Source organism: Pleurodeles waltl, chromosome 4_1 (assembly GCF_031143425.1).
Source record: "Pleurodeles waltl isolate 20211129_DDA chromosome 4_1, aPleWal1.hap1.20221129, whole genome shotgun sequence".
In the NCBI taxonomy this organism is placed as follows: Eukaryota; Metazoa; Chordata; class Amphibia; order Caudata; family Salamandridae; genus Pleurodeles; species Pleurodeles waltl.
In genome coordinates this window covers 976,239,728-976,251,001 of record NC_090442.1, presented here as the reverse complement: position 1 = coordinate 976,251,001, position 11,274 = coordinate 976,239,728, and the positions used below count along the sequence as shown (strand labels likewise).

The 11,274-nt window shown below is 41.8% G+C and overlaps 1 protein-coding gene across 2 annotated transcripts in view; it reads right to left on the bottom strand.

Moving 5' to 3' along the window:
- Positions 1 to 5,563: 5,563 nt before the first annotated feature.
- Positions 5,564 to 11,274, bottom strand: part of ALG10 (ALG10 alpha-1,2-glucosyltransferase) — a 29,122-nt gene continuing 23,411 nt past the window's right edge. For both annotated transcript variants that reach the window (XM_069229740.1, XM_069229742.1), the window contains exon 4: positions 5,564 to 9,086. In XM_069229740.1, the coding sequence (XP_069085841.1) occupies positions 8,034 to 9,086 (1,053 nt within the window). In that variant the 3' untranslated portion in view covers positions 5,564 to 8,033. The remainder of the gene's footprint in view (positions 9,087 to 11,274) is intronic.

Here is an 11,274-nt window from a genome sequence, read left to right as displayed (position 1 = left end):
AAGCGCTCCTGATACAAAGCAAAATGTCCAGTTCTTTCAAAAGGAGTACATAGTTCACCCTGATAGTTATTCCATTTCTCCCATATTTTAGTCCATTTCTGTGGACAGAACCTGCTTTCATTGGCCACTCTTTCTGCTTGCATGCACCAATCCATTTCTCGCTCCCAGTAATTCAGTTTTGGTGCTAGTTCCGCCATCCACAGTCATGCAATGTTGTGCTTGGTCACCATTAATCCCAAAGTTACCAATACCTTATTAATACAGGTGAGGTCAGTTGCTTCTCAAATATTCAAGAGGCATCATTTCGCAGACACATCCATGTGGCTCCCAAATGTTATTTAAACAACTACTGAGTCCCAACAGCACTAAATTACCGGGCAACTCCATATCATGTGGGAAAATGTCCTTATTTGGCTACAGTGCCTAGTGCACAGTGCAGTTGTTGCCCTGCTCATGTGTACCATAATAGTGCATGCATAATAACACTTAACACTAGTGTACATTTTTTGGTGCACTAGGCGGAACCTAGGCCTTATGGCCACCTCACTAGGGGTTGCCAGGCCATTCAGCATCTTCCAGGTCCTCATAGTCTTGCTCCTGTACACAGGCCTGGTTATCAGGTGAGTTATGGATAGGTTTATTATAAGTGAGGGAGATAGCCTTTTAGGACATAGTTTATTATAAGTGAGGGAGATAGTCTTTTAAGAATGTGATCATCCAATAACCGATCCTCAAGCAGTGATGATTCGGAGGGATTCTTACCCTTGGGCAATGCCCTCTGCAAAGCGTGATGAATTTGCAAGTAGCAGTAGGTTTCAGTGGGCGCTAATTGATATTCGCTTTGTAGGTCGGCAAACGGGATCACCCCTCTCTGCTTCCACAGGTCTCCAACCCTGGACAGACCAAGAAGATCCTATTTGTCAAAGTCCTTCTGTGTAGTTAGTGTGCCAAGCTGTGCAGTGTCCCACAGAGGAGTGTCCCTTTGTAATCTTACCTCGCCAGCCCAAAACATTCAGTGTTGTGTGCCAGAGGGTATCTTTGACTGCAGTAGGTATCGGGAACAATGTGGTACGCATCCCTTGATAAAAGGCCCTGAGGTAACCTCCTGGTTGCATGACCTTTCTATCCATCCTATAAGATGGATCCTCCCCAGGGAGATTAACCCATTGGTAGATGGTGATGTGTTTCGCCACCCAATAATATTTCTGTATGCCGGGCAGGGCAGTCCCGCCATCGTACCAGCCTCTTGTCAGATTTTTAAAGGCTATCCATGCAGGGCCCCCATCCCAGAGTAGCTTGCGAGTTTCACTTTTGATCGCCTGAAAATAGGATGTTAGGAACAGAAGTTGATTTATTATTTATGAGTTCATTACTTTTAATGAGGGCCAGGGAAGGACAGTTGTTCTTGAGATGCTCATTTGGATTATTGTGAATTGACTGTGATTCTCACAGGTAAATTAACTGCTAGCTCCAGGTGTCCCAGTTACTCCAAGAGGGGGACGTTAAGAGCTTGACGATTTAAAAGCAAGGAGACAGAGAGGGGATGGTGAAGGCCATGATGGGGTGGGCCTCTGTGGAGAAGGAGCAGTTCATAAGGTAGTGATTGAACAACAATAGTAGGTCTCAAAAATCAAACGGTGTCATATAAATGAAGAAACAGGAGACTGGCTTCAAAGAAAGAAAAACATGGCAAGGGAGTAGCAGTATGGCGGGCTCAGCCCATTTGCTGTGACAATGGGTTACTCAACCCCACCGCCTTTCATTTATGGCCGAAACACAGACGTACACTCTGCAGCGAGAACATGGGGAAATGGCTATTATGAAATGCGGTTTCAATGGCTCCGTGAAGTGAACTTCTGGCAGGTGTACTTATCTCATGCACACACAAGTAATATAATTTGGTGAATAATTAAGTTGCTAATTTTGTGATAGCTGAGTAATCCATGTTTCACAGGGCGGCCCATTTCAGAAAAATGTCCACTGACCCAAAAGACAAGGTATGTTCCATGATGGAATAAAGCTACGAGTCAAGAGGAGACTTCCAATCAGCTACACTTACAGACCTACACTGAATTCTCTTCTGACATTTCCTTCTTGCTGATGTCAGTTTCCACCTTTCCTATTACACTCCACCAAAAGACGGCCTTACAATACATTCACATCCTTTTGTGATGTTAAAAGAAATACCTTTCCCGTAACTCTCATTTATATGAGTGGAAAGGTCACCGTGGTATATGAACAAGGAGGAATGAAAAACCATCGTCAAGTCAAGCTCAGTAATTTCTGTGAACAGCCTCCTATTATTGGTACAGGCAACAAAGATAAACCCTTTCCCAAAACCTGTTCCATGTTTACGTGGTCTCTGTGGCTCTTATTTTAGAATTGTACAACACCTAGTATCATCTATACACAAACTGCCCCCAACTTTGCCTTAAAACTCCTGACTGGATCTCGGAATGACACGCGGTTGAGCACTGTTGAGTGCGAAAATGGATGTTTGAAAACAAACTTTGCACAGTCAGGTCTGAGACAGACATCGCGATCCTATACCCAACTGACCCCAGAAGAGTTCCTTTAACGGGATGCCACGCACTAGCTGCCATCAGTAACTCGTATCGAAAGACCATACCTTGGTGTGATGTTTGGTTCTCCCCCCTCACACTACAAGTTATTGTGGTCATTTGGAGTTTCTTCCATTACGTATGGCTACTGATGCACATTTACGCTAGCTATAGCTTAAGTGAACTATTTGCATCATGATCTACAAAGGGCTCAGAGCTAAAACTACTGCAAACCATAGAGCATGAACCAAGCAGCATTCATCCTTCTCAGACTGCATCACTCAGACCTTATCACCCGATCCCTGAAGGCTTTCTAAGAGTTTCATTAAAGAAAAGATTTCATATCAACAAACTATGTGATTGAGCATGCTGGCCATCTATGCAGGTGTATAGAAACAGTTTTGAAGGTGATCCACCCATATACAAGGCTCAAGTCTTGGCTTTTTGTCCTTTGCTCCCTCCCATAGACTGCCCATGGTCCATGTGTGGCCCTAAGGCTGATGCCCCTACTTTCACCTGACCTGCACTACAGACAGCAGCTATCCCTTCATACATACACCCTCTGACACAAATAACTGATCGTCTTGCACTCATATTAAGTGCACAGATTTAGCTGCAAAGTTGTATACATGCCAGATGTGCAAAATGAAAAGCATTAATGGACAATGTGCCCCGCAATAGGGGGTCAGCTCAGAATGCCTCAGATCACTCGCCTCGGTTGTAGGACGCATTCTTGACCAACCAGAAACTTTAAACAATAAATCGTTCTAACTTATCCAAATCCAGAAGAAAGAGGTATCTGCATATCTATTAATTCTTTCAAGTCAGAAAAATGAGTTATGGTCCCAACTATGAAAAAACCCTTAAACACAAACATCCAATGTAGCTGAAAGGACATAAGTGCCTTCAAACAACGACCAGGTCACTGAACCTCTGTCTCAGAGTGATGCCACATTAACAGGTAATGGCCACCTTCCAATTAACCATGGGCAAAACCACTTTCACCCTCAAACTATTTCTATATGCCGTTCACAACCGAATTGCAGCTGTATTTCTACGCGTAACACTACCGATTGCAGGGCCCGAATTCACATTATGGGACGTAATATCAATGAATGACTATCTGTGTAAACGGATACAGATTAAAACTGTAATCATCAACCTTGCCCCATTTCCATGTATGGCTTACCCTACAGGGTGTCTGCTAGGAGCAGAATCACCCTCGACTTTTTCACCCATACAAACTCTTCCTGGGTTAAAAGAGTAAACAGGAATGTACTAAAGGGTCTGCTGTTGCAAAGGCAGCATACTGAAAAACTGCAGGCCTAGCAACCACAAGACTCAAATTTGCACTGTACTGATGGTATAATTGCAATTCATAAACGCCTTTGGACTGGTAATGTTCACACTGAGGCTCCTTGTAAACGGGTAGGAAAAGCAGGAATAAAACAGGCACTTGTATTTGCAAACCACTGTTGGATACTGGCATCCATTCACAAGGTGGATACTGTGAGAGTGGAATAGGTTTCATTTTGTAAATGTAGGCAATGGGCATTGAGGAAGGACACAGCAGTCCATTCTCCCACCCAATTCATTTACATCATGCCATTTTGTATTGCACCTACTGTCCCTTTAAGGGACAGGGTCTGCAATTTTAACATTTTACAATTTTAAATACAGGGATGGACGTTTGCTGTCCCTCTACATACTAGAGTCAGTAAGCACCAGCTGAGAACAGATAAAAACAAACCAACAATGGCGGCTGGTGGAATTTGAAAGGGGAGGGGCGCCTCTTTTGTATGCTTTTAACATGTGGGAGTGTTTTAATTAAGCACAGTTTATATCACTATAGTGAGAAGCATTTATTAAGCGTTTTAATAAATACCTCTCAGTACAGTTAATATAAACTGTTGTACATGACTGCAATCCTTCACAGGCCTCAAGCAACACCCTGTCCCAACACCTCACAGGTGACGAGTTTGAAAAGGGTGTTGCTTGGAGCCTGTGAAAGTGATTGACAGGCAGACCCAGGAATACAGGGCTTATGCCCTAGAAGACCAGGAATACTTGTAAATATGATGCTGCTGGCTTCATGAATGGGAGGTCTCTTCAGAGCCCCGAATATTACAGGGTTGGCGCAAAGGCAGCACTGATTATTTATTGATTTATTTTTAAAGAGAAATGCTGAGGGACACATGCTCACTAGAACATGTGTCCCACTTGAAAGTGTCAGGCTGCCTGATTCATCACAGAAAGTGCGAAAGGGAGCCAGGAACTTAAGCAGCACCTAGTATGGGCTAAAAACTTGTATTTAATGTTTTTTTAAAACAACTTATGTTGAAGGTAATTTCCCTGTGCAAATACCATCCACATAACATGAAAAACAAGATGGGCGCTAGTGGCAGCCGCGTATGCAAACCAGCTGCCAAAGATGACACTGTCACCCCTAACCAGCACAGTGTTATAGGTGAAGACATGTAAACCCCAAGCTGCAGGCCGAAATCAGTTGTACAGGACTCATGGGCTCTTTTAGTGAGAGCCAGGGTTTGGCTGAGAGGTGGAACTCCTACAGATATGACTGAGTAACTTCTCCTTTGAGGCTCTCTTTTGCTAGTCAGTAGCAGGATCAGGCTTGCAATAATATCTCAGGAGAAGATATGGCGAAAGCAGCAGACCCTAAAAACACAGAACTTTGAATAAGGGCATAGGAAATAAAAAATAGGCATCAGTTCCTTAGGGAGGTGGAGTCTTGCACAGGGAGAGGACAAGTATTACTAGAGTCTCGCACGCAGACAAAATGAATAGCACCAGTCTTGTACAGTAAGGATACAACAAGTGGCATCTGGTAATCTTTCAAAGTGGCAGGGTGTAATAACCTGAATTACAACAAGTGAGCAAAACAAGTGAGCCCATTCTTCCAGGAGAGCTCGGGGAGTTCTAAAAGGAGGGGGTTAAAACGGCAGTTTAATTATGCATTTAAACAGACAATTTTCAGTACATAATAATAAAGAGGACAATTTTATTTAAAATTCCCCTAAAGGGGCAACCCATTAACTATTCAGGTGCTTTTTGTAACATGACAGCCCAATGATGTCTGACGCTCCCCAGGCGCTGACCCCATTTGTTTGTAAATGGGACCCCCATATTACAATGACATTACCATTTGTTACTCACACATGTTTTAAGATATTTGATTGTCTGGGACTTTGTCAGTATGGTACGTAATATCCTATTATTTTATTCTGGATCACAAATGGAAATTCGAGTATCATACGACTAGTATGTCACATCAACTTGATCTGTACCTTTAAAAACGTATTAAATAACAATGTTGGTAAACGGAGAAGACAGTGCGACTCCCAAATCAGGAGACAACATTTACTTTATTGCTCAATATAACCTATGAGCAGTGCCCATAAATTACTAATTCCATTGCTGGTAACATTTACATGTACGATATTTTATATTGGCACTCCCTACACACATCAGCACAAGTGGATCCTTTTATAACCAGCATTATTCTGGCGCCAGAGTTTATCAATTTTTTTTGCAGCACGGTACTAATTGCTGTCAACAGTTTCTGCGGCCAGACCCAGTTAAAGGTATAATAATGAAGACAGCAGTTTATTTATAATGTAAAATACCAAATGATAAGGCAGCCGACAGAAACAATGTGTCTAGAAAACACACACATTTAAAACAGCCCTCCAAAAATCGTCGCCACAACCTCGCGCAGAACTCCTCATCATCATCAACCTCATTTTACCACCCCATATTCAGTTTGATTAATCTACATTTATTTCCAGAGTTCCAAATTCTTTGCGCCTGGGTTAAAAGAGGGTATTTTCTTTTAACAACATCGCAGTGTGTAATGCAGTTGTGCTAGGTCATAAATATTCCTGACAACTAGTGAGCCAATGCTTCAACATGATTCTTCAAAAACTGTGTGACATTTCACTCGCAGCAATTCATATATCTCAAAGCTCTTCGGGGCATGAAGGGAAATTCGAAATACTTCAATAAGAACCGCACAGCCCCCTGCCCCCACACTAAAGAGCATGGATGTTTTTACCAAATAAGCGCTCTGCGCCACTCAGACAGTATTACTGATAAAATTACTTGGCTTTCCCTCCTCGTTCAAACTGTCTGCCTCCTGTCACAAACGTGACAAGCTGATGGCGAGGATTGCTTACTTGTCTTTTTTGTGGAAGCCCGGCCACTAAATCTCTCATCCCGCTCTGTCGACAACACCTTAGCACTGTCAACAACACAGGTGCCATGCATACATGAACGCGAGAAAATAATTCACGGCTTTTAAGTGAGACGCTCCAGAGGTCTCTGTACTTTAAATTTAAAACAAGAATGTGAGGATTTACTTTTTACAAGATAACGTAATACATATTTCAGATTTGCCAAAAATAAACGGGAAACGTGTCTTGTAAACCTCAAATGAGGTCACTATTGTATTTAATTAAGCTCAGCAAATGTTACCACTCCCCTAATATGTATTACTTAATTTCTGAGATGACCATAAAGTCATTCTAGGGAAAACATGAACATTACAAATGTCATATTCGTACAAAAACAATATCCAGTCACGTGGATACTTCTATCTGCTAAAAATCAAGAAAACATGGCACACGCCTGCCACCTGGTGTTTAGATTACAGAATACTTCCATTAAATCAGAACGCATCATTCTTCTTACATCGAAATATTTTGAAATCAATGATTGGATAACTAAAACGAAAATTGCCATCCAAGTACGTACAAGTAGCCTCAGAATGAACGTTATTTCCTGACTATGCATCAAGTGGAAACAACACAAATGTTATTGCAGTGTTACGGTGGTGTGTGGGCTGCTATTAAAAAATAACAGACATGACGTTTTTGAAGATTCGATTATACTCATCCGAGTTAAAAAAAAAAAAAAAAAAAAAAAAAAAAGATCATTCACACACTACCTGCGTTAATATTTGTGTTGATCAATGAAGAAAACCGATTTGGTCGATTAGGAATCAAAGAAAAAAAAATAACTACCAAAAGAAGTTAAAACCGACTCTAAACTCCTGCGCAAAAACGTTAAGTATACTATGATGTTTTATGGTTCAGAGGTGTAAAAAAATAGTGGCTTGGAACTCAGGGATATGCATTATGTTGGCTGCATATGTCACAGAAAAACATTTTCAGACGATAGCTTTAAGAAGTATATCCCTAAGGACAGTAATCAATGTCCCTTCTAAAAAATAAACTGCAGCAGTTGGTATGATGACTACTATTGTTGCATATGTCTTTCACATGATTGAAGATACAGCCCACGGAGAGCAAAGGTTGAAAATACCACAGATGGTCAGATTATCTGTCCAGTATCTCACTTCCCATTGGAAGGGGACTGCATTTTGGCCTGTGTAGAAGCATGATCACAGGCATGATATCACAAACATCTGTTTTTCAACAAGGATTATGAAAATAGTTACCACATAAACCTCTGTGTTTCTTCACTATCCGGCCACTGGAAGGTTCGATTTAGAAAAAAGTGTAAAGTCACCGCATTTACGGCACTGTACAATGCCAATTCTAGCAGTAGTTTGGGCACCGACGGGACATTGACATTAAGCCTGTAAATGAGGTATGGGAGTATAAAATAGCGGAACTCCAATAATTTCTGAGGAATAGTGGCAGCCAGCAAGCACGCAAGAAACATTAAGTTCCAAAACACAGATTTGCTTTTCAGTTCATTGACAAAACTCCAACCAGCAAATACATAAACAGGCACAGCCACAAACTTTGCGAGCGCATGCTTCTGGAAGATTCTTTGCCAGATATAGAACGTGTAGTGTCGGTTATCTGCCAGCAAGTACTTGTGGACGTGAGTACACTTCCAGACCAGCAGCAGGAAGGCTGCAGTGAGGACTGCGTAGCGGACAGGCTGCCTCCAGACGGACTGAAGGAAGTCTTGGATTCTACGAGGTGAGAGCAGGAGACAAGGAGAGGAAAAGGCAAGGGTGAAGGCTAAAAAATAGAACACTTGAGGGACGTTCAGACAGGCTTCGTGGTTACTCCTGTCTCCAACGACTATCCCACCATTAACTGCAACAAAAAAGAAAAACTGAAATACCACAACGAGGTACGGCCAAGTCAAGAAAATAAGCGCTTTCAAGTTGGTGAATTTCATGAGGTGGTTTATGAGGAACTGGATTCCCCGCGCGACTTCTGAAAGCGATCCCTTAAGCGGCGCGTGCCGGTCGTCCTTCTTGAGTTCACTTGTCCATGCCTCAGTTAGTCGCTCGGCTGCAAGGCCTCCTCCGCAGAAGAGGGTCCAGATGATGTTTGTCTGCCGAAACCAGACGGCGCCAAAGCCCAGGAGAGCGGCGGCCTTATGGTTGCCACTGAGGCACATCAAGTAGGAGAAGAGGACGAAGAAGGTGGAGCCCGTGTCCGTGTAGTAAAGAAATGTAAAAAAATAAAGAACCGGGAACATGGAGAGCGTGAACGCAGACAGGATTCTCTTGAAACTCGTGACTCCCTGCCGAGAGAAACAGCGAAAGAGCGGTATTAACTAACGTTTTTGGGATACCATTTTAAAAGCATTGTATAAATATTTCATAGACCATTCTGCAGGGTTAACAGGAGAGAAATCACGATTTTATAACAAGCAAGTGAAAGTCATTATTTACTGATTTGGCAATTTTGTGTGAGCAAACAGAAGGCGAATACATTTGCAACGGTTCATTAAGGTGCTGTTAAGCCACACTCTTGGTAATCAGCACTATTTAAATAATTAATTATGTGTGGTAGCTGAGGTGCCACTGATAATATTCCTGCAATAACATCAAAATTAACATGTAGGGCAGTATAGCATATCATCAATTCCGCCTCTTTGTGCAATACTACAAGATTAGGTTAAATGAAAAGCATTGGTAAAGCCGTTAGCTTTGACACTACTCCAGCTCAGCCGAAAGAAATAAAAACGGTACCTGAAATGCAAAACAATTTATAAAAAAAAACGATTCCTCTGTATAAACAATGCACAATAGTTCAGCATGCATTCCAATGGAGGTGGAACGATATAACCAAACAGCCAACGGAAAGGAGGTGAGACTTTGAGGTGATGCAAAATGACACTGACAATGTCTTACAGCAAAGGCTGATGCTCCTGGACCCAAAGAAGCCAATGACTGAAGGAGGCTGAGCCAAAGCCTCAAATATTATATACTGTACACAATTTGTTTTCCAGGAAAGATGCAAGCACCATTACACGTCAAAAGTAAAAATTAAGAATTTGATATGTTCTTTCATGTTGTACAACACTTTATTTCCACAGACACTAGCTTTTCTGGTATTTCAGTTTTTGATCTTGTCGTGCTAGTCTAAATATATTGCAAGCTTAACTTTTTCCAAAAACGGTTCACAATGTCAAACTTTGTAATATTTCTGTAAAAGAAAATTGCCACAATGCCCAGTACTGAATTATCAAAAAAAGTTTGAGAGTGAAGGTATTTCAAGTTCTAGGGCCTACACTTTTCTATTAAACGGCTAAAAGGGTCCTTGTGTGCATTCATATTTATTCAGACTTTTTGTAAAGTGCTGGAAGTACTATTTTGATTATTTCATAGTGTGCATGTGATGACAAAAACAGGTTAGTGGGGAAAAGGGGACTTTGGAGTTCTATTAGATAAGTGGGGACCATGAATGATATTTTTCAATTGTGAATGAATGGTTTGAGGACATGCCAGAGTCTACGGCCTCTTACACCAAGGGTTCGCCTTCTGGGCTTTCGCCTCTTGATTAGTCATGGGTCAGATGGGCGGCCAATGAACAGAGGTTTCAGGTGAGGAATATTGAGCAGTCAGTTTCGTTTGGTGTTGTGTCCTGTTGCCACAATACGCTTGGTGAATCTAAATATAATCCTAGCATCTAGTTACTACCACTAGAGTACTGTAAGGGCAGGTCTGACATGGTCCAACTTGCAGAGATTTAAGCACATTCTGGCTGCCGGATTCTCCAGTCTTTAGAGCCTGGCCATAGGTTTCTTAGGAAAGCAAATGTAGATTATGTTCCAGTTGTCAAGATGTGCCACGGCAAGGGTTTTTAGCCGCTCCACATGATGGTCAGTATGGAATAAGAGATGAGGAGGCTGGAGATGGGACAATAGTTTGTCAGATTCGTAATGTGGGCAGATTTTGTTTCAATAGGGGGGATAATGATGATAGGTTTCAAGGATCAAGGAATGATTCCAGAGTAGAGGGAGGCATCAATCATATTTGCTGGGCCTTTAGAAAGATAAGGGAAGGATTATATCTAACGACTGAGGTGAGCACCACTTCATTGTCAACAGGTTTAAAAGCATTGACCACAACTTGTTTCAAAGGGTAAAGTATGGAAAGGTAAGAAGTTTGCCCAAGATTACTGGAGATGGAACTGCAAAATATGGCAATTTTGGCATCGAACAACTAAAGCAGGTCTTCACAGTTTTGCCAGTATTTGTAAGGTTTGCTTTTCTAGGCTTCTGGATTTAACCTTTCATGAGAGATACAGAATGCTTCTTTAGTATTGCCTTTTGAGCTCGCGATACACACATTTTAGTTCAGCAAATTCTTCAGTGAAACACTTAGTGACCAATCTAGTCGGATTGGATGGATGTTCTGTCCTTGGCTGGTGCTAGGATGTCTGGAGACGACAATGTGTTGTCCTATAGGTTGTTAAACATGATT